Raw genomic sequence first — 24197 nt, 5'->3', positions numbered from 1 at the left:
CGATGGTACCCTTAGAATGGGGAGAGGTTACTGGCTAAAAAGAAGGTGGTGGTATCCTCAACTATTCCTGTCCAATGTCTTCTAAACAATAATCTGGAGTCGTCAGCATTGGCTTCTTTGCAAACAGTTTTCTAGGAAGGCCAGTCACTAAGAACACAATTGAAAGATGGATTGTACAAGCTTTAAAGTTATGCCACAAACAAGCAGGGGACTGATCTCTTGTTTTTAAACACACCCATTCAGGTATATCCAGCATAGCAGCATGGGTCTTTCTTTCGACCTCAGTCTAAAGCACAGGGTGAAAAAGAAGAGTTGGTTCCTGCAATAATGGCCCAACATTACTGTGCGGACATTCAAATGGATAAGGAAGCACAAGTAAGACCGTCTTTTCCACATATATTCACAAACCTGCGCTCCTCTTCCACCCAGCCATCACAAGACTAGCAAACCGCTGAAAAGTTTATGCACAGCATGTGAATCCAGAAAAGATTAACGCTTCAAAATGTATAGTTTCTTACCTGTCGGTGTAGTTTTGCAGCTTGATGGCGGAATAATGCACACCATGTAAATCCAAAAAATTCTTCAAGCTGCAATACTACACAGACGGGAAAGAAACTAGAAGTTTTTATTGTTTCCTTTTGGCGTGGGGAGGTGGAGGGCTAAGCAACCCATTTCTTTTGGTCACCCCAACCAGTAGTATTTTTGGTCACCTTTGTTTTGACCCAGTGGTCTGCCTTCTTCCACCAACTCTTGAAGAAAAAAATGGACCTAGGTCTACCAGGTATTGATGTAAGTTCTCCTGAACACAATTACTGAACAAATGCTCTTTCATAATTAAATTACAAAGCCCATCATAATCATGCACATTATGTTTCAACTAGCCACCTAGTGTTTTCACTGAAAAGTCTACAAAATCTACCCAAGTCTGATTCTGGGTTTTACGAGTCAACCTGATCCTGTATGCCTCAATGGTGAGTCCAAAGCCCTCAATCAGTGTGTCCTTCAAGAGGTCATAGGACTCAGCATCAGTGTAGGAAGCTGGCACTTTATTTATGTGATAGATCACTAAGTGATTATAACATATAAAGAGTCCAGTGATTTCCCCCAGAAGTGTACAGGGCTTAATGTTAAACCAAAGTGTTCTTTTTGTGGTAGTGTGGTCGAGGAGCCTAAGCCTAACACAAACGAGTGTTAGACATTTGATATACCGACAGTGACTAATAAACGACACACAACTCGAAAAGGAGATCCATACCAATTTTATAAAAATAAGCTTCTTTCAAGATATATTTTGAGAGCAAGCTGTCCGTTAAAAGGTAAGTACGTTTTTAAATAAATACTTTTTACTTTAAAAAATGGATACTTAATGCAGCAATGTTAACCATGGGGTGGAAAACAAGAATGTAGTTTTGATATCCAGTCTGTGTTTCAGGTCAAAACCAGGCACGGTTCAAATTAGTACCAAGAGTGCACCACCAGTTGCACATGGGCAGCCGGGTGCAGAAGTCAAATTCGGGGTTGGGCACCCAATGTAAACCAGGTAAGTAAATTGTTGTTAGGGTTCAATCTCCTGTAGTTAAAGTAAGCACTGGAAGGGGCCACAAGGCAGAACCAAACTTACGCCCTCATCAGCACAGCGGCGGCCGGGTACAAAGTACCAACACAGCATCGGGTGCTCAATGCAAACCAGTGGGGAGATTGGTTTTGAAAAAAGGCTGCAGGCTCGGGCCAGGAGGCTGAACAAAGAAAACCCACAGCTTCCCAGGTAAGTTCTGATTCCAGGGTACGTAGGGACACCGTTGGTCAAGCTCCCCAAGGCCCAGGGGCTTGGGTGCAGGGGTGTCCTATGGTGGCGGGAACCGCTTACCGGGCATGTCGCGGTCAGGGGTAGTTTTCAGGTTGAGGTTAAAGGCATCGAGGTGGAGTCTGGCAGGGGTCAGCCCACGATAGACTCTGGCTCAGAATTGCTGCAGAACCTTCGGAGGCCTGATGGGCCACTTGGACTTGGACATGGGCTGTGGGCGTCTGGTGCAGAGGTCGGACCAGAGATGGTTTTGCAGTTCCTCAGGGCAGAACTGATTGGTTTTCAAGTTGGTTTCTTATTGAATAGGTCCGCTGTCCACAGAAGTTTCTTGATCTTTAAAGAAGGCAGGCAATCCTCCCAGAGTTTGAAGGTCGCTGGACCTGCAGGACGAATCTACTTTTGTACCAAGTGCGAAAGGCAGCAGACAGGCCGGCAGGGCTGGCGCCAGGTCAATCATTGGTCCTTCTCTCTTGCTGGGGCGGCTCTTCGGCATCCGGGTTTCGTAGGTCATCAGGAATCTGATTTCAGGGTCTGGGGGTGCAACCTAAATACCAAATTTAGGAAGGTGACAGGGCAATGGATTCCTTACTTGGGGTGTCTACACCCTGTGGGAGGGGGCACATAGCAGTAGCCCTGATTGGGTAAGTCCCTCCATCTTCAAGATGGTGGGCACTGAAAAATGTGCTTCTCAGGAAGTTTTCCTGCCAGTTATCTCACCAGAAGTGGGGGCTGCCATCTGCTGGTAGCAGCAGAGGCTGGGGTTACATTACAAAGGCAACAATGCCTTTGAAGCATCCCCCGAGCACTGTGCTCATGTGGGAGGAGGTGCAATACCTCTGCCTAGGGTGGGCTTTGTTTCTGGCCTCAGAGAGCAGGGGATCTCGACTCACTGGTCCATAAACACATCTGGTGGTGACAGGCTGCCTAAAGCCTGTCAGAGACAACAACAGGGTTTGGAGATTTTCATAAGTGCCTTCTGAGCATATGTTTTAATAAATCCAAAACTGGCATCAGTGTGGGTTTATTAAGAGGAGTTGTTTGGTGCCATCAATGAAGCCATCATGGTGCTGGGGAATTTGAGTCCAGCTTATGTACTCTCTATGGCTCCCGAGTCACTTACAATATTAAGAATAGACTTAAATATTGTAGAGGCATATCAGCGCACGCAGATATGCCCACACTTGAGATATAGTGCACCCTGCCTTAGGGCTTGTAAGGCCTGCTAGAGGGGGGTAACTTGGGTATCCCTTAGGCAGTGCAGCGTGCCATGTCAAGTTTTTCGTTTTTGTCTGCACCAAGGCATGTATCCTGCAATTGCAGTTAGCATAGCCTTGATTAGGGGTCCTTACAGGACCCTCTTTCTTCCCATTGCCTTTGGTACCAGGGTACCACTTACTTGGGACTTATAGGGGGACCTGAAGTTGTGCAATCATGGTAGAGTTTTGGGGAAGGAGCTCTGGCTCAGAGGGCGTGGTTGGCAGGTACCCTGAGCACTTTCAGTCGAAACCACATCATGTTCCAGGGTGAAAGTAGGGGGCTAACAATGTCAAATGGGGCACTTTCTCACAATCTCTCGTGCAATGCCAGTATCCTGTCCCAACCCTTTCCTGAAACCAGCTCCCAAAGAAGAGAGCTGTGATACTTTTTATTTATCTGTCTCATTTTGCAGGCCCTCTCAAAGTCTTTAAAACATTTAGTGATATCATCAATCACCCTTTGAGTATTTGGGGACAATCCCTTTGGGTATTTTTGGGTTGAAAAGTTCATCCTTCTCCCGATTTATAAATTTGCTTCCACCAGAGATGGGTCATGGGCCCATCCCAGCTCTTTTCTTTTCTATGGCCAGGAGTTTAGCCTCTAATGCTATCCTCTTGGCCAGTTTCTTAAGGTCTGCATCTTCATTATCTATCTCTTCTGGGACACTACTAGGAGTGCTCCCAGTGGAGTTGCTTTCTATGAGTTAATGTAGGAGTCAATGTCACCCTCATCCACCTTTGTCCTCTTCTTCGTCTTTCACAGTGGGGGAACCTTTACTTGCCAAGGCTTTATTTTCTGCCAGCAACGTCTGGAGGTGGGATTTTATGGGTCTAGGTCCCAGGGCAAGATTCCATGCCTTACAGGGCTCTTTCAGTTGGGCCAACCTAAGGTTCTGATAGGTTGCCAGGTGATCTCCTAGGAAGGCCCTGGTTCAGGACATGGTTTTAACGTAGTTGGCAACTTTTTAAAAATGTAAAAAATATTCTCAAGTACTTTTCTAAGAGCCTAACATATTTAAATATTTTTTAATTTCTATACAGTTGTGCAGAGGGACTTAACCACGGTCGTAACGGCTAGTTTAAACAATTTAGAAAAAATTCAAAATCAACAAAAATATTTTTTTGCGAAAGACAATTTTGGATTCCTTAGTAGTACAGCAGATGTCAAGTCTTGTATGCCACCGCTACCCCCAGTGTATGGGGTTGGCTCTTTGTGAGGTATCAGTAATTTAGTGTAAAGAGTCCCGGAGTTCTCTTATAAATGGACAGGAGCTTGCTCCAGCAATCCCAAGGTGCTCTATTAGGGGTAGTGTGGACGGGCAGCCTTAGGCTTAACCGAGAGGAGTGCAAGACATCTGCAAATACACACAATAATCAATGTATGACACACAAGTGAAGAAGGAGATCCACATCAATTTATAAAAATAACAAGTATCTTTATGGATGTTTAGGCATCAGACAAAAATTGCTCAGGTAAGTACGTTTTTAAATATGAATTCTTTTCTGTTCAAAAAGTGGACACCGTGCAATATTTTAATTCTGCATCGTTATCCTATGGAAGGAAGAACAAGTTTAGCAAATGTGTATAGTAAAGCGGCTTACAAGACCAACCTCCGGGAGTTAAGGTGAGTGATGAGTAAGGTCCAAGCAGTACCAGCAGGACACCACCAGTGGCATGAGGGCGGACGGGTGCAGGGTGCAAAACATTGTTGGAAGCCTAATGTATTTTAATAAAGATCGGTCACTGCGGAAAGAGGCTGCAGGCTCTGGCCAGGAGGTCTGTGGCGCTAAACCAGTAAGTGGACTGTCCTGGTCAAAAGTCCTGCCTAGAGGCATTGCCTGCAAGCATTGGCAGGTCCCCAAGGCTCCTTGAGGCTCCAAGTCCTTCCTCCGAGGGTCAGACTTCTTCTGGGCCTGGGGAATGTCTGATGTGCGTTTTCTAGCCCCTTTGCCTTTTCTCTGGCTCTTAGGATCCTGTGCTATTATTCTAGGCTTCCTTGACCTCCCTGAAATGCACACACCCGTTCAGGAAGATTCATCATGTCTGCAAGTGTGCTCCTCTAAACACCTGCCAAAGCAGAGATTTCTTAGTCATTCCCCAGCAGATACTCCACTGACATGGCAGAAGACACAGCCGCCTTCTTCAGGCCAGTAAACTCTCTCCACTAAGATTCAGCACAGCCATACTGTGGAACTTTACCTCATTGTAAGCACTGAAAGCTTTGTGTATCAGATCTGGGATAATCTGCTCTGGAAAAAACAGTCTATCCACCAAAGATTTGTGTCTTTTCATATTGTAAGTCCTCTAAGTAATACAGCTGCTTCTGAAACGTACTCTGCTGCTAATACAACTAATTCAGTTAAAATATTCTTTTTATAGCCCATGCACCATGAAAAGTGATAGTTCCTGACGGGCCAAGCCTGTGAGTCTAGAAAAGTTTGAATGAATTGCCACTATAGAGAACATATATATTACAGATAAAGTTTGCCAAACATTCTTTGTCTAAACTTTTGATGCAATTGGAATGTCAGCATGTTTTGCACAGAATCAACAGGTTATAGCCACGTATGTTTCATGAATCTTTGTTAAGTACACTTTTTTCTTAATAGGTGCAAGAGATCCTAGAGCTATGGAGACTCGAGGGATGGAATCCAGAGGCCCTGTGCCTGCCTCTAGAGGCCAGATGCCTGTTGGTATGCCGGGTCCTGGCCCAATGAATATGGGTGGCAGTGCTCCCCAAGGATCTAGACCGGTAATTACTTATATTAAAGCCATCCAAAGCCATTACTCATTTGAGCAGACACCAAATGCACAATTCATGACCTCACTGTATTAATACTATTTCCAACAGCCAACACCATTAAACAACAGCACATATCTAAATAAAGTACTCCTGCTGTATCCATAGAAATGTCCTCAATAATTTCAATGTTAGAGCGATATGTAATGTCATCAGTGTTATTATCTGTTATTTGTAATGTTACGTACAGCTCTTGTAGAGAGCTTCATCATTTATTTTAGTTTCGGAATCTCATAACCCACTGCTATACCATAGCAACAGTTGATAATAAAACTTGCACTGCTTGTCACGTTTGACTGAAAGCAGAAAGCACAGCTGCAGAAGGGGGGAAGGAAGGCATGGAAGGTGATGATGGTTGGTCAAGGCTGGCAGGTACATGTGTTTTTAAAAAAAAAGTTTTAGACGGATTCAAAACATAGTGTGAGAAGCTGGGTTTCTGTTGCAGTAACCCCCCACACACACACTTGTTGCCAGACTACTGATGCACTTTTGACTTGACGTGCCCAGGTCCCTGCCAATCAAGTTCCCGGGGCCTGTGCTCTTTCCCCAAAACTAACCCAAACCCAAGTGGCATCTCTGGTCACAGGTCAACCCCTGGTAAATAGTGCCACAGGTCCCCAGGGCACTGTGACCAGGGAAGACCTCTAAGGGCTGCAGCAATTTTTGTGTCACCCTTAGAGGCCCTGTACCTTTACACACACTGCCTTTGCAAGATGGATGTCTTGGTGCAGAACAAAGTGAAGAGTCGACATGGCACATATTCCTACAACCCACTGTCCTGGCATAGATATGTCACCCCCCTAGCTGGGTGCCCTATACCAGTGATGAGGGTACAGGTGCATGAGCCCTCTACCCCTACTGTGTCGAAGGCCATTCTTAGACATTGTAGGTGCAGGGCTGCCATTAAGAGTATATGGTGCTGGGAGTTTTTCATTACGAACTCCACAGCACCATAGTGGCTACTCTGAAATCTGAGAAGTTTGTTATCAAACTTCTCAGCACATTAAACCCACACTGATGCCAGTGTGGGATTTTATGAAAAATGCACATATAGGGCACCTTAGAGATGCCCCCGACCTACCACTAGTGTCCACCACCAGACATGTTTCTGGACTCCTGGGTTGATAGCCTGCTGCTCTTGGGGGCCTGAAGCAATGTACATCCTGGGACAAGGTGCCAAGCCTCCTCCCCCAGGATGGCATGGTCCACAAAGGGGAAGTTTCAAAGGCTTGCCGACTTTGTGAGCTTCCTCAGGCCACTTGTTGCTTTCAGCAACTGATCCCCACCCGTTCTGACCTCATTTTGGGCGGGAGAACCGGCGGGAAAAACAAGTGAGGAAGAGAGGTGTGCCCACCTCTGCCAACTCCACCCCTCAGGTGGGGGAGGCGAGGTGAAGCACAGCCAGGGAAAGGCGTCTGCCCCACTGGAGGGTGGCATAATAGGGGGTGTACCCACCCCAGGGAAGGGACCCATTGGTACCAACCTTTTTACCTACCTGTAACGTCCCTAAATCTAGTATTTAGGGGCACCCCTGAACATTGCTTCCTCAGACCAGAAGAAACAACAAGAAATGAAGAAGAACCAACAGCCATGCCGAAGCTAACAAGAGGACGACCGCACTGATTTGGCCCCAGCCCTACTGGCCTGTCTCCACCTCGAACCTGCTCCTATGAAATCCTGGTGTGTCGTGCAGCCAGCAGCCTCAAAAACCCTGGAGTACCTGCCTGTCTTCAACCACAAAGACTGTGTCTCCCGTGAACACCGGATTTTTTCATCTCCAACCTCTGGCTCCGTCCGGACTCAGCAAATCCGCACCACTCTGCATACGCCGTCCACAGCTAGAGTGGGCAAACACCACGAGGATGTCTCCCCAGCAATCCTGAACCAAGATCCCGTGACCCGCTGCCTCAAACCTCCAGCAGCCTAAATACGGAAGGTCCCCCCAACCGCGACCAGGAGCCGGTAAGAAGATCCAACCCTAAAAGGCACCCCTGCACCCGACAGCCCACGGCCTTGGGCGGCCAAACTGACGGTGCCTAACCAATCCCCAAGATCCCAACTTAACTCTCCAAGTAGTGATTGCACCCAGAAGACCTTCGTCCCCAAGCTTGCTGTGCTTTTGCAAATCGGATGTTCCCCTTTGCAAACAACAGGGCGCCAGACGTCGAAACAGCACCCTGCACCCGGCCGCCCTATTGCTGCTGAGGGTGCACCTCTGGTGCTACTTTGTTTCCCCATTTGCCCCGAGCTAAAGTCTTGGAGTTTTTCTCCCACAACCAAGTGGCCTGCCGTCAGCAGCCACCAACCAGATGCCCCCTATATCCCATTGAATAACATTGTGCCTCAGCACTCTGCACCTGGCCGCCCTAGTGCAGCTGAGGGTGTACCAAGAGTGCATCCTTGACCCTGGGGGACCCCTGAGTCTACCCCCAGGACCTCAACTCCCACTACTGAATACTTAACCTAATACCGATAACACTATTTTCTCAATAGGATAACATTGACTGTTTTTCTTGGAAACGTTTCCAAGTGTGGGGTTTAAAAACCTAAAGGAATTCTTTAAAATGGTACTATTTAACAAAAACCCTTTTACTTAACTGTTTACAGGAATTGTCCCAGTGTAGTATCCAGGTATACTACACTAAGTAAGAAAAGTAATCTAAAAAGTAACTTCCCTGTAATTTTACTTAATACCCTATACAAAGTATATGTACTGTATTTACAAAGCTTTGCCTTTCTCAAACAATACTGTAAGTCAAAACAAAGTACATTTACAATTGCAATCCAAACTGTTTTACCATCTGTACATTTACTGCAAAGTACTCATCACTTACCTGTGCCAGGCTTGCTTGGTTCTAGGGAATAAAATAGCTAAAAGAATATTTGTGTACAAAAACAATTGGTCTGAAGTTCAGACTTTGAGTGTGTGAATTCATTTGCTGACTGAGTGTGTACAACAAATGCTTAACACTGTCCTCTGATAAAGCCTTACTGCTCGACCACACTACCACAAATAGAGAGTGAGGTGCTATCTAACTTAACCTCTGCCTACCTTTGGGGTTCCACTGGACTCTGTGCACTCTATACCTTACATTGGTATAGTATATACTTAGCCATCTTCCTACACATAGGCCATGTTATGTATGGCTCCTTATTACTCTTCTGGCACTGTTTAGCAGTTAAAAGCAGGGGTAGATGATATTTGGGGAACATACATAACAGATCATTATAGACGGGTGAAAGTGAATTACTTGGGTGTTTTTCTTCTCTGGGTCATGTGTGACATTGTAGACAACTCAAGCTTCACTATCACTTGTCTATTTGATATCACTCCAAATCCGTTGGTTAAAATCACCGTAATTCCTGGTTACCCTTCTTTAAGAATATATGTATCTGTCACATCATGTATGAGGTTGTGAGCAGTGCATTTTATGGGTGAGTTATAGTTCTTGATGTCAAGGTGCAAGTTATCATCAAATACTTCATGCAGTTACAAAGACCATAAAAGTACACATATCAACACTAACAAACAAGTGAGTAAAATATGGTAAAACATTCTATTGATCAAATTAATAAAAGCAATAATCAAAATAACATGAATTTCCATATCACATTTATTTAAAATCAAGGAAATGTAAAATCACATAAAATTTTCCAACAAGATAAAAATAGTATTAAAAATAAAAAGACCGAGACTTAATAGGGCACAGGCACCATAGTAGCATTGATGATAGCTGCAAAGTAATAAAGCCATGAACAGCCCTGAGTCAAGTGTGGTTCTCTTAATCTTGACATAACATAGCACTTGTAAGATAAGAAGCTTTGGCTTGATACAATCTAATTGTACAAATGGCTATTAGCAGCTGATTCCCAGATTTAAGGTGCCATTTTGCAGGAACTACTAGTAAGCTAACAGAACTCGGGGAAAGAAGGTGAGAAATAGCCCCTCACAAGCCAAAATTACTATATACTTAACAACTGCACAGCACAAACATGTTCTTTTGTCTCCGCACATAGTAGCGTAAGCTCTTTTAAGCACTTCCTACACCCAAACTGTCTACTGACTGAAAGAATCCAGGGCAAAAGAAAAAAAGATATATGATAAACTTTCTTCTGCTTGTAAACCTACTGGGCAGATAGTACTCAAGTCTGCTTTAGATTTCCATTTTGTGCAAAAATACTGGTGTGGTAAAGTACCATGCCAAAACTTGTCATACAAATGTCTGGCAGGTGGGGTACGAATAAAGTCAAGGAAAGATTCTAACTCATTATGTAATTTAATGCTGAGGTATTCTCTGGTGTGGGATCCTTGATTCTTGTTGCTCACTTCAAGGCCCCATCTGTTAGCCTAGAAGGTGTACTTGACAGTGTCCCTAGAAAGATGTAATATACACCCGTTGTCGATCCAGTGGAACCCTGGATCGACTAAGGCCCAGTTGAGACGGTATCCTTAAGGTACAATACCCACTTGATTTTTTTTAACTCTTATTTAATGCCACTGTACGAAGTTGGCTCTTTATATAGTGGACCAAAACAAGGTACGCTGTAAAGAGTCCAGGCAAACCCCAATTGTTCTCTTTTGTGGTTGTGTGGGCGAGCAGTTAGGCGTATCAGAGGGTAGTGCTAAGCATGAATTACATACACAAAGATAGTGAGTTCACACTCAATAAAGAAATCCGACACAAATTTATAAAAAATAACACACGTTTATATAAAGTTAGATACCAAGATCATCGGAATCAGGCAAGTACTTTTCTAGTTATGAATTTTAGCAGTTTTCGAAAATGTACACAGTAAATTTTCTGCATTGCATTGCTAATGTTATCCTGTATGTCAGGTCCAAGGCTGCACCAACCGGTCACCTCGGGGTGCTCTGGGGCTTCCGGGTGCAGAGGTGTTATGCCGTCGTATGTCCTTTTCATTTCAATTGGAGAACGGTTGGGCCAGAAGGAGGCAGTAAGCAGGGACTGGGGTAACAGTGCGGGGAAACCTAGAGGTGGGCGCGACCCTTGAGGTCCTTGGGCACGCATGGGGGCACCTTTGGTCCACTTCTCCTCAGGTTGTGGGGCTTGGGTGCAGTGGTGTCGTTTGCAGTCTGATTCGGTGCAGGAGTTTCTTACGGTTGGAGGGGGCCTGCAGAAAGAGACTGCAGGCAGTGACTGGAAGCCCAGTCAAGGCTCTTGTGAACCTGGGAGCACTGCTGGCACAGTCACCTCCCTTGTACGTGGGCGCATGGGTGCGTAGGTGCTTTGAGGCATCAGGTGGTGGCGGCATCAGATTCACTGTGTCTTGGTTTCTGATGCAGAGGAGCAAACAGGACAGCTGGACCACTTGCGACGTGAGTCTCACTGTCCGTGATGACCCTCGACGTGCAGGTCGATCTTCCTCTGCCTTGGTGTCCGATGTGGGCACAACAAGCCATGGCTGCTGCAAAGGTTCAAGCACCCCAGAGATTGGCAATATGCGGCTCTGGTTGGTCCTGGCATCCTCACACTTTGAGGGATGATGGATTTGACAATTCGCAAAGCACTGGCAGGCCTACAAGTCTGCACAGCAGCAGGATGAATCAATTGCTCCATGAGTGTCGGGTGCAGCAGACTGGCTTGGCACAAAGTCAGCCATACTCCTCGGTTCTCGGGTCAACAGTCTTTTTCCATTCCTCCTTCTGTGTCCAGCGGAAATCTGAAGATCTGGTATTGGGGCCCCTTAAACACTCAATTTAGGGGCATTAAGGGCAGTCTGGTGTAATAGTCAATGGGCTACTTGCCCCTGGGGTCACTACGCCCTCTAGATGACCACTTCTTGTGGGAAGTGGGCATAACTCTGTCCCAGGATCCCTAAGTTTGCCAATACAAAGACTGTGATCTCTGAAAAGTTGTGTCCACCACAGATTAGGCCACCTTAGGGGGTTGTACTAATCTGTAGACGGGCACATCTGTCTGACTAGCTAATATTCCCACCTGTCCAGGTGCCCAAGGGCTCTAGATTAAGGGGATTGGCTTCCTCTCCTGTGAGGTGAGCCAGACTCTCATTTCAAAGGTGGTAGCTTCTTTGAAGCTCCCCTGCCTTGGAATGCTAATCAGCATGCCAGCCGGTGGGAGGGGGTGTTATCACCCTCTTCCTGTGCAGGTGTTGTTTCTGACCTCCTGAGAATAAAGGCTCTCACCCTTCGGGGGTCAGACGTCTATGGTGATAGGCTGGCCGAAACCAGTTTGCCAACACACCAGGGTCTGGTAGGTTTTCACGTGGCACCTCTAAGGTGCCTTCTGTGTGCATGTATTATTAGATCCAACACTGGCATCAGTGTATGTTCATTAATACGAGATGTTTGATACAAAACATCCCTATTTTCAGTGAAGCCATCATGTAACATGGGAACTCGTTTTCACCCAGTGTCCAGCACATGCTTTTAAAATGGCTTCCCTGATCACTTGCAATATCTAGTAATACAACTAGATATCACAGGGGCATATCTAACTGCAACAAGAGTCCAGTTACCAGATCCACTATTTCCCAGAAATTATTGTAATACTCTTCCAGGGCTGCAGTAATCCACGTTAGTAAAGTGAGGATCTTAGTTGGGCCTTGTGGGTAATGGGTTTAATACCCATGTCCCCTGTAGAGGTATTGGATGTGCACTTTTCGGGAGGCTCAACTGTGATCTTAAAAAGTTGTTTTTAGTTACACTCAACAAGACCAATCCTGAGGACCCCCACAACTCAGCCTCATACAGTGCACTACCCTCTGCCTTCGTGCTATCGACTTTTAAAGCTGGTGAAATGCACCTTACTTTGTAGGCGAGTTAGGTTCAGGCCACATTTCTTGACTTGAGGGGTCCATACCATGTTCCTGGTTAGCGTAATTCCAAAATAGCCATACACAGTGTTCGAGGCATGTGGGCTGCTGAATTTATATCTATGCATAGATCGCCGCCTAGTGTTGGGTCTGGATGATTGCACATTGTTGTCCTGGAAGAGTCTTCGAAGTATCACGAGATAGGTGGCTCCTCCCTGGACTACAGTACGCATGGGCATCCCCTCCATGCTCAGATTGTTTTTTTCCGCCATTGGGTTCGGATGTACTTCTTAACTCACGTTCGGAATTTGTAATAGTTACTCTTTTTCGAGGCCAAAAGGCCTTAGGGGCGTCGGTATTGTCTTTCGTTCCGTGCCTTTCAGCTTTCCTGTTCTTTGAACTCAACTACGGAAGACTTTTAGCCTTCGACGCCAAAGGCCCGTCGACGATGGAACGGAGCCCGTTCAAGCGCTGCCCCGTCTGTAACTCTAAATATCCCCACATCGACGTGCACCCGGTGTGCAACAAATGTCTCTCACCGGATCACGACGAGGCCAGCTGCATGGCCTGTTCGAAGTTTAGGTCGAAGAAAACTCTCCGTCTTCGACGCGCTGCATGACAGTCGGCGCGTGAATCGACACCAGACCCTGAAAACATCTTCGGTGGTGACGACAACGAAAATGTGCAAGACGACGAACCGGAACATTCGGACCCCGCGTCGGAACCAGACTCCACCTATAACGAGGATGAGGAACAACTCTACGTCCATGATGAAGACATCGTCGAGGTAGGAGACGACGCACAACCTCTTGGAGCCGTCGACGACGACTCAAGCGAGGAGCTAGGCCCAACCGCAGTAGCGGGGCCCCATACAGACTCTTCCACGGCTCAGGTCGAGGCATCGCCGGAAGGCCTTAGCCAAGATCTTCGACACCGTTCTCTAGTCCCGCTTCCAGGCCCGACTAAGAACATTTCCAATGAGCCATCGGTCGATCGACCACTCTTAGTGGAGAATTCGAAACCGAAAGCAAAAGACCCAAAATCGAAACTGTTGGAAACAACCTTCGGCTCGAATACTTCGGAGCCGTCCAAGTCAAAAAGGGTGCTCGACCCCTCGGAGTCGACAGGGGGCGTCGACCCGAAGATCGGAGCGACAAAGACTGTGTCTGCTGTTAAACACATCACGCTCACGTCGACGTCGAGGTCCGGCTCCAAAGATGGCGACTCTTCTAAAGGACTCGAGGCCCAAAAGGCCGTTGATCCCAAGGTCCAGAAGCCGCAACTGGTCAAGGCCTTCGAGCCGAAAACCACCATCGGCTCAAAGGAACAAACCTCCGCCACCAGCACAAGCGTCCCTGCTCCGCAGCAACGCGTCGAGTCGACGAAAATGCACAAGCAAGCGGACCAGTCGGAGTCGGTCGGATCGAAGTCGAGGCCTTCAAAGCAGGTCAGTCCGTCACCAGTGCCTTTGGCGCCTATCAAATACGGACTCCCCCCGACGGCTAGACCTAAGGCTGTGCAACTCAAAAAAGCTACCGACTCATCCAAAACCACGTCAGTAGCTGCACCCGACCAGCCTCGGACCGAAGACGTTCAGTTCCAGCCACCAAGCTACAACGAACAGTCAAAATTATACATCGACTCCGAATCAGGCAGGCTCACCGTTTACAAAGGAAAAATCAGACCTGAAACACCTATGGACCCTTACAAGATACCACTAAAGAAAAAGAGAGACTCCACTACCTCTCCAATTCTTTTTGAGCCTATACACACATATGGGCAAGGCTATTCCTACTCACCCACAACAGTCACTGAGGATGTGGAGGAAGGGGACAATGAAGAGCAGTTTAACTACCCCATGGACACAAATCAAGATGAGTCCCAGCCATGGGCTGATACTGTTGACCCTGATGAACCTCACACCACCCCTGACACTCAGTCATATGCGGTCAAAACTTCCCCTGCTGAAGACACTGCTGCGTTCAACGCGCTCATTGAAAGGGCGGCACATAACCATGACGTGGATATGCACGCTGACCCCGTGGAGGAGGACTTCCTTTTTGATACATTCTCCACATCAGAAAGATCTGTAAAAACTCTACCTATGCTCAAAGGTGTGCTCAAACATGCAAGTGACATTTTTAAAGAGCCCACTAAAGCAAGGGTGGTAAACCAAAGAATTGAACGGAAGTACCGGCCTGCGCCCGAGGACCCTACCTACATCAAGGGTCAACTCCCCTTGGACTCTTTGGTGGTGGCTAATGCTTGCAAGAGAGCGAACTCGCAAACAACGGGTGATGCTCCTCCTCCGGACAAAGAATCCAAGATCTTCGAAGCCTCTGGGAAACGTGTGGCTGCTCAAGCTGCTAATATTTGGAGGATCTCCAATACCCAAGCCCTGTTAGCAAGATATGACAGGGCACACTACGACACTTTAGAGCATCTCCTACAACACCTGCCAGATACTTATAAGGAGGGAGCAGAAATGCTTATACAGGAGGGAAAGTTAATCTCCATTAAGTGCGCGTTAGATGCAGCCGACACAGCAGCTAAGGCCATAAACACTAGCGTTATGCTAAGGAGACATGCCTGGCTCTGCATCTCTGGATTTAAGTCAGAAATCCAGACTAACCTGCTCAATCAGCCAGTAAACCCTGACTTCCTCTTTGGTCCAGAAGTAGACACCACTCTTGAGAAAATTAAAAAGGACACTGAAACTGCGAAATCCATGGGGGCTCTGCAGTCTCAGCAGTTCAGGGGCGGTTCCTTTAGTCGCTCCGGTAACAGGGGAGCCTCGAGAGGACAAGCGTCACAACAAGCCCAGTACAGCAAGGGAGGCACGCAAACCACCTATAACAAGAACAATAGGGGTGGATACCGTGGAAACCGCACCAAGGGCAGGGGACGTGGAAATAATAATGCCAGATCCTCCGCCACTAACAAGCAGTGACGTCTTGTCACTGCCCCCCGCCCATATAACACCGGTCGGGTGGAGACTCCAGCAGTTCCTGCCAGTCTGGGAAAGCATAACCACGGACAGGTGGGTGAGACAACTTATACAACACGGCTATTGTCTAGAACTAACCTCCACTCCACCCAACATACCCCCAAGGCACCGTCCTATGTCCGCAGAGCACATGCACTTATTGCAGCAAGAAGTCATCTCCATGCTGCAAAAAGGGGCCATAGAGCTCGTGCCTGTAGAACAACAAGGAACAGGGGTGTACTCTCTGTACTTTTTAATCCCAAAAAAGGACGGATCCCTCAGACCCATTCTGGACCTCAGGCCCCTAAACCACTATATCCTATCAGAACACTTTCACATGCTCACGTTACAGCAAGTTTTGCCGTTGCTCAGGCAAGGAGATTTCCTAGCAACCCTAGATCTAAAGGATGCCTATTTCCACATTCCCATTCACCCCAGTCACAGGAAATATCTCAGGTTCACCGTATCTGGACGACTGGCTAGTACAAGCAAAGTCGGCCCAGCAGTGTGCCGACCACATGTCCCGCACAATTCACCTCCTACACAGTCTGGGATTTTCGCTCAATTACCAAAAGTCCCATCTGCAGCCCGCACACGTACAGCAGTACCTAGGCGCAGAAATAAACACGCTCGCTGCCACGGCGCACCCCAACTTAGTGAGAGTCAACAGAATGCAGGTGCTGATTCAGAGATTCAGGACACAACACTCACTCTCAGCGCAGGTGTTCATGCAGCTAATAGGCATGATGGCCTCTTGCATCTTTATAGTCCATCACGCGAGGCTACACATGCGTCCGCTCCAGGAATGCTTAGCGCGCCAGTGGAACCAGGCTCAAGGACAACTAAAAGACCTAGTGTTGGTGACCGGTCGTGCATACAACTCTCTGCATTGGTGGAACACACAAAACCTTCGCAAGGGACGACCGTTCCAAGAGCCTGTACCACAAATAGTACTGACGACGGACGCATCTCTCCAGGGCTGGGGAGCGCATGTCCTCCATTACACAGTGCAGGGACTTTGGACACCGCCACAGCAAAAGATGCACATCAACCTGCTGAAACTGATGGCGATCTTCATGGCGATGAAGGCATTCAAGTTGCATCTCTGCAACAATGTCGTGTTGATCCGGACGGACAACATGACTGCGATGTATTACATCCAGAAGCAAGGGGGGACACACTCTCCACTATTGTCACACCTAGCACAATGCATGTGGAAGTGGGCCATTCAGAGGAACATGTTCCTCATGGCGGAACACCTCCCAGGAAAGGACAACCAGATGGCGGACTTGCTCAGCAGACACAGCCATCAGATGCACGAGTGGGAGATGCACCCCTCGGTGCTCCAGCCATACTTCCAACGGTGGGGTCATCCAGAGATAGACCTCTTCGCCACACACGAAAACGCTAAATGCCGCACTTACGCCGCCAGGTTCCCACACCCGCAGTCTCAGGGCAATGCGATATGGATGAACTGGTCGAATAGATTTGCGTACGCCTTTCCTCTAACTCCACTCATACCGCTAGTGGCACGCAAACTGAGGCAACACTCCATGACGCTCATCCTGGTTGCTTCAACGTGGGCAAGGCAAGCGTGGTACACCACGTTCCTCGAACTCTCCGTGGTTCCCCACGAGCGTCTCAGACACACTCAATCTCCTCACTCAGAGCCATGGAGACATTCAGCACCCGGATCCGCAGCAGTTGAGCCTTGCAATATGGCTCCTGAAGTCCTAGAGTTTGGCTACTTAAACCTGCCCCCTGACTGCATGGACATCATAAAGGAGGCTAGGCGCCCTACCACAAGTTCCTGCTACGCGGCCAAATGGAAGCATTTTATCTATTGCTCCAATAATAACATAAATCCGCTTGATGCTTCCACGCAAAACATCATAAGTTACTTGCTGCACCTATACAAGTGTAATCTAGCGTATAGTTCCATCAGGATACATTTAGCAGGGCCAGGGACAGACTAATTTGCAAGTAGCCAGGTTCTGAACTGGGATGGTGCAGTGAGCTAAAAAACGGTGATGGATCAAGCCCTGATCTGTTGACTGGGTAGGAGTGTTCTGATTAACTCAGATACTCTGTCCATCACCACCCCCTTTTCTGAATCGTTTTGGCCACTACAGGTGTGGCAGGGTATGCTCAGACATGAGTCCCTTGCTCACTGCACCATCAGGATTCAAGCAAGCCGGGCTGAAGACGGCTGTAATGCCAGAAACCGGTCCCCGGAAGCTTGTTTCCTTTCCAGTAAAGAATTGGCTTGGTAGTTTGGTCTGCCCTGTTCCCATGATGCACTGGGCCAGGGACAGACTAATTTGCAAGTAGCCAGGTTCTGAACTGGGATGGTGCAGTGAGCTAAAAAACGGTGATGGATCAAGCCCTGATCTGTTGACTGGGTAGGAGTGTTCTGATTAACTCAGATACTCTGTCCATCACCACCCCCTTTTCTGAAACATTTAGCAGCAATGGCAGCTTATCTTCAAAATAGACAGCACCTATCCCTTTTCGGAGTGCCAGCCATTAAAGCTTTTATGGAGGGACTGAAAAGGGTCATTCCTCCAAGACACCCGCCTTCGCCTGTCTGGAACCTCAACATAGTCCTCACCAGGCTCATGGGCCCACCATTTGAGCCTCTTCACTCTTGTGAGATACAATTTCTTACATGGAAAGTGGCTTTTCTGGTGGCAATTACGTCGCTAAGACGAGTTAGCGAGCTGCAAGCCCTCACTATTCAGGAACCTTTCATTCAGATACATGCTAATAGGGTTGTGCTGCACACCAACCCTAAATTCATGCCCAAGGTAGTGTCACAGTTCCACATCAACCAAACTATTGAACTACCTGTATTCTTCCCAAATCCTGATTCAGTGGCAGACAGAGCACTGCACACACTAGATGTCAAAAGGGCTCTCCTGTATTACATAGACAGGACTAAGGATTTCAGGAAAACTAAACAACTGTTCGTTGCCTTCTCTCCACAGCACAAGGGCAACCCAATTTCTAAATCAGGCATAGCCAGATGGATTGTTAAATGCATCCAAATCTGTTATCAAAAGGCTAAACGCACGTTAACGGTTCCCCCAAGAGCGCATTCCACACGCAAGTTGGGGGCATCCATGGCTTTCCTAGGTAACATCCCTCTACAGGACATATGTAGAGCAGCCACATAGACCACCATACACACATTCACCAAACACTACTGCGTGGATGTACACTCCAAACAGCAAGCTGCTGTAGGTCAGGCTGTTCTCAGAACTCTTTTTCAGACTGCTGCAGCTGGCACCGGCAACCGCCGCTAAGGAGGGTACTACTATTTATTCTATGCATAGATATAAATTCAGCAGCCCACATGCCTCGAACGGAATATGCTACTTACCAGTATGCATCTGTTCGTGGCATGTAGGGCTGCTGACATTTATATCGCCCACCCTCCTCCCATGTGCCTGTCGCAGCTGTAGCATTCAGAATTACCATAATTATTCTCACGCATGGTCATCACTTACTATATCACACTCCATCTCTGCCACAATGGCGAAAAACAATCTGAGCATGGAGGGGATGCCCATGCGCACTGTAGTCCAGGGAGGAGCCACCTATCTCGTGATACTTCGAAGACTCTACCAGGACAACTGTGCAATCATCCGGACCCAACACTAGGCGGCAATCTATGCATAGATATAAATGTCATTATTAATAACAGGGGGTACCCGGTAAACCAAACGGCATCTGGGTGAAATTAGTAAATTACGAAAAAGCAATGCCAAGGTGTTTTCTTCAAGAAACTTAATTATGAAGACAAAAACTATTAATTATCTGTCTCGTCACAACATAAATTGTATGATATATATCTATCATCTAATTAACGTTCATCCAATGGTTATTACCAGCAATTGCAAAAAAATCTATATTAAATAAGGAAAAAACACAACAAAACAAAAATTCGATTTGTCAATTATTTTTTAAAGATCCTTTTTCATTTTATGCATTATTAATACAAATCAGCCAACCAAACAATATTCAATCTTGTGAGGAATGACGTGTTCGAACCCAAAAACCAAATATTTTATTCTAGATCCAAGCGGTCCAAATGTCCTATTGTTGTGGACCCTTAATCCAAGGGTTGTGTGAGAAGCCCACTGTTATTTTTTACAAGGAAAAATGGCAATGTCTTTTCTTAGCCTGATTTCCTTTTCGAACACCAAAATAACAAGCATTTGCAATGCATCGGTTTCACCTTTGGGACGTTATATGTATTTAGGAATGCAGCATATTAGCCTGGGTGCTGAAACATCTACCGTTTTTCAATATGGAGGGAAGTAAGCACCAAACTACATGACATGCCAGGTATGGGAACACATGTGGGTGAGATCAGGCATTTAAGAGTGAAGTTAACGGAGAATGCACACTTTGTTTGGAAGGTGGTGTAGTTATTCAACAGGGCTATCACTGATTAAAGTTTGAGCTATGCCGTTTCTGTATTAAGACATAATCTGGAGGTTATGGCCAAAGTGCGCACACACCACCGTTTTACATATTCAGTCAAAAGGTGAAAGAAAATATAGAGCTGGTTCTTACTACTTAAGCAATATTCATAGTAGGTCTGAAAATGCATGAATAAAGAAGATGTGATATTGAGCACTTGAGTGGGTTCAGGACATCATTAAAATTCCTCTCCTGTGCACAATTTCTTTGATTTCGTAGGCAAATACAGTGGAATTAATGCGCCCTACAAAACATGTACGTGATGGAGGGCCATGTACAGCATTTCATGATTGTTATTAATAGTGGCTTAAAACGGAGGCGTGAATTCTGATTTTATAGGTATGCACGAGTAACGCCACAATACTCGCTCAAGGAACGCCGAATTCTAAAAACTTCTATCACAATAGATTGTTTTTTTTAAAATCATAAATCTCCCGAAGGTTGCAATTGTAAGGGGCAAAGGTCATGTTGTTGTATGACCTTGATGCCACTTGTGTTTATTTAATGCCTTCGAAGCCGGTTTGTGCACGGTTGCAGAGTAGGCAGCCTGGGAGGGAGCGTTTGCCCAGAGCAGCTGCGATTGTTTATGTTGCAATTGCGCAAGTGACCTCCAGCTAGCCAGCCCGAGGAATTCAAAAGCGGAGGGCTTTCGGAAACAAAGGCAGCTTTCCCAGCTCCGGACCTCCTGCGAGCCCGGGGACGGCCTCGCCGCAGGCCTTTGCCAGGAGTTGGAGACAGCTCAACGGGGGCGTGACGCACACCTCTGCACCTCCCGTGGTGCGGGCAGGCCGTTCCTCCTCAGGGCGCAGACACTGGCAGCGAGTCACAACCCCACAGTCACCACAAAATGCGGACCCTGTTGTACCGGAAGTTGGGGACACTAGGCCGGCTTGAAACTCCGGGCTCTGGTGAAGTTGTGAGTGGCGATAATCTCATCGGCTTTTCTACATTTTATACTATTCGGCTGTCGTCACGTCGGTGACGTCACTGTCTAATCCCCACACCACTTGAACTTGAGGGAGTCGTCACTGACTGGTTCACACTCTGACGAGGACGTTTATTACGTATGCCTAAAACGCGCACTGCATGTCAGATTCCCTTTAAGAGCTCTATACATCGCCGCGAGCTGCCTCACCTGACCACAAACGTCTCCCATAGATGGACAGAACAATACAATAAAGAGAGTGAGAAGTGTTTCACCAAACAAGAAACTGCCAGAAACAATTTTATCAAAAGTGGCCCGTGGTATTTTCGCGCCGTGTCATCCATCAGAAAACCATTTTACAATCACAACAAGAAAGTTAGCCGGGGCCTGGACACATGCCACCCCTCCCCCGCCCACCCCTCGACAGAGCCACCCGTGCAGCCGGCAGAGCGGCGACTCACCCTCAAGCAGAGCTCTTACCACTGCACGTGCAAGTGCTCGACCTGCTCCTTCAGCACCAGCACGTCCTCGGCCACCAAGCACTGGCTCAGGTCCGTCTTCATGTCGCCCACGTCCCCCAGGCTCTGCGTCCAGCCCGCCAGCGACTGCCCCAGGTCCTGCATCAAAGAGGAGGAAGGACGTGCAACACGTTCAGCTCCGAGCTCTTTCCAGACCGGTGGCTTAATCCCTTTACAATGGGGGAGGGTGAAGGGGAGAGGGAAGGAGAGGGCCGGCCGGGGGGCGGGCAGAGTATGCACACTCACACACGCACGCAACTTAAAGGATAACACGAGGGAAACAACTTAACAGTATTTAACGCGCTTATTTTAGGCCCTTTCCGTGTTATTTTTAATCTGTCTCAATTAACTTGTACGGCAGGTTTAAAGCAGACAGGTCAGCAACGGGTGCAGAGTTTTCGGTACACGGGGGGCGGGAGGGGGCGGGAGAGGACACGGACGGCGGGAGGGGGCGGGAGAGGACACGGACGGCGGGAAACGTGCACAGGACAGCGAGGGGGGGGGCGGAAAGGCACACGGAGGGGGCGGGAATGGACAGACGGGAAAAAACGTAACTCCGCCCTTGGAAAAAATCTCGGGAACGCCCCCGAATCTGGTCCGGCCTTGACGGACAGATCCGGCACTCAATGGCTAGCCTCCATTTATGGAGCTAGCCAATGAGAGCCGGGGGACGTTCCCGAAGTCCTTATAGTCAACATAGGATTTCACCTGCGCCGAAAAGCTGCGCAGAGCGCAGCCTTCGGCAGGTGAAACCCAAAAAGGAGCATAAGAAGCTAAACAGGTTTTTGTGGCTTCAAAACCAAATGATGCTCCTGGGGAATATATCCACACACTCTCCAAATCAAAACAGGTGTCGAAATTAATGATAACTGTCGACGCGTTTCGGCCTTTCAAACAGTTTTAGGCCTCATCAGGACAAAGGGCAACAAAGTTCATTTAAATTATCCTTAAGTAAAGCGAGGTGAAAGGTCAACACAATGATCTAGAATACTCCACAGTTAATGCTCCAGTGAACGCAGGATTTCCCTGGGCTAAGTCATGCCCAGAAGCGAAGATCCGTGTCGAATGTTCAACCAAATCCGTCTGTTAGAATGATATAAATGTCAGCAGCCCTACATGCCAAGAACAGATGCATACTGGTAAGTAGCATATTCCTACTCTATCTAAGCTGCTTCTCTCAAGCATGATAGCAACTTTATAAGATCAATGGGGGTTGATAATTTAGTTTGTGAGTGATTTATCACCAACCCTCTGTCGGCCCAAAAGGCTACAAATCTATTCACCAGGGTCTGCAGGCCAGCTGGGGTCGTGGACCCCGCAAGTTGTCTGCAAACAGAGGCACAGGGATCTTTCGGCCCACTGTCCTTGGTGTGTTACTGTTGCAGTCCTCGAGTTGGGCAACCACATCATTGAGGTAAAGGGAGAATGACGTTTGAGCAAGTACGCATCGCTGGAGTATGCCTTTGTGTATCCCTATGCATTTTTTTAACTCACCCTTGGAACCCCAACATACTTGAACATATGTATCTTGGTCAAATCAGTGATTACCTCACTCTGCTTCAGTACCAGCCATAATTTATGACGAGGAACCAGGACAAAAGCAGATTTTAGATCCACAAATCCTAAGTATAAATGTGACTTCTGGAGGACAACCTTCTACCAGTAAATAGTCAAGAACCTAAAGACCTGATCAATGATGCTCGTCTGCCTCCTGAACCCCACATGCAAGTCCAATAAGGCTTTATGCTCATCTATCCAGAGGTCCAAAAATATTTAACCCTTTCGCTGCTAGCCCGCCCCCCCTTCCCCCCTCCCCATGTGCTAAGCCTTTTTTAGGCTATTTGGGGTAGTTCGGTCATAGGTCCCTGTAACGTTTTGCCCACATAAGGTATTCACGCCAAATTTGTGTCCTTCCTCTTCCAACATACTGAGGATTTTAAATGTACCCAGGGTTTGTAGAAACTGGGTAGTTAGCCAAAACACATCAACATTTTGTTTTTGGGGGGGGGGGGGGGAGTGCTGCAGAAAAAAGCAACTGTTTTTTCCCCTGCAAGTTGTATCAACAAAGGGTTTGTGGTGCTGAAATGACCATCTTCCCAGCTTTCAGGGCCAGGCACACTTTTGTCAGAAAACAACCATTTTCTACACAGTGTTGGCATTTTACCGGGACATAGCCTATTTTTACTATTTTTCGTACTGTCAACCTCCTTCCAGAAATGGGTGTGAAAGCAATAACGGATCCTGAAAATCTATACCTTTCAGAAAAGTAGACAAAATGCGGAATTTAGCTAAACAAAGGGTCATTTATGTAGATCATGGGTACTCACAAACTTTCTCTCGGGGGCCAAATTTACAGTGTGGTTTGTGTCCAAAGGCCGCACCGGTGGGGGTGGGGGTGGAGGCGGGGTCAGTGGGGGAGTGGGGGAGGGGCAGGGCTAGAGCCCCAAAACAGACTGACCATGAGGTCGAACACCGGTCCCTGCAGCGGACGCCTTCGTCCACTGAGCCATCAGACCCGGCATACACACACATCTCTCTCTCTCTCTCTCTCCCTCTCCCTCTCCCTCTCCCTCTCCCTCGCCCTCTCCCTCTCCCTCTCTCTCCCCCTCTCTCTCCCTCTCCCT

At 47.4% G+C, this 24197-nt stretch overlaps 1 protein-coding gene across 4 annotated transcripts in view; it reads left to right on the top strand.

The window, feature by feature from the left end:
* Positions 1-24197, top strand: part of CSTF2 (cleavage stimulation factor subunit 2) — a 315444-nt gene that overhangs the window by 265698 nt on the left and 25549 nt on the right. For all 4 annotated transcript variants that reach the window (XM_078688415.1, XM_078688417.1, XM_078688414.1 and 1 more), the window contains one exon: positions 5671-5813. In XM_078688415.1, coding sequence (XP_078544541.1) covers positions 5671-5813 — 143 coding nt within the window. The remainder of the gene's footprint in view (positions 1-5670; positions 5814-24197) is intronic.

Source organism: Lissotriton helveticus, chromosome 4_1 (genome assembly GCF_964261635.1).
Source record: "Lissotriton helveticus chromosome 4_1, aLisHel1.1, whole genome shotgun sequence".
Lineage (NCBI taxonomy): Eukaryota > Metazoa > Chordata > Amphibia > Caudata > Salamandridae > Lissotriton > Lissotriton helveticus.
This window is presented reverse-complemented; position numbering and strand designations above follow the sequence as displayed.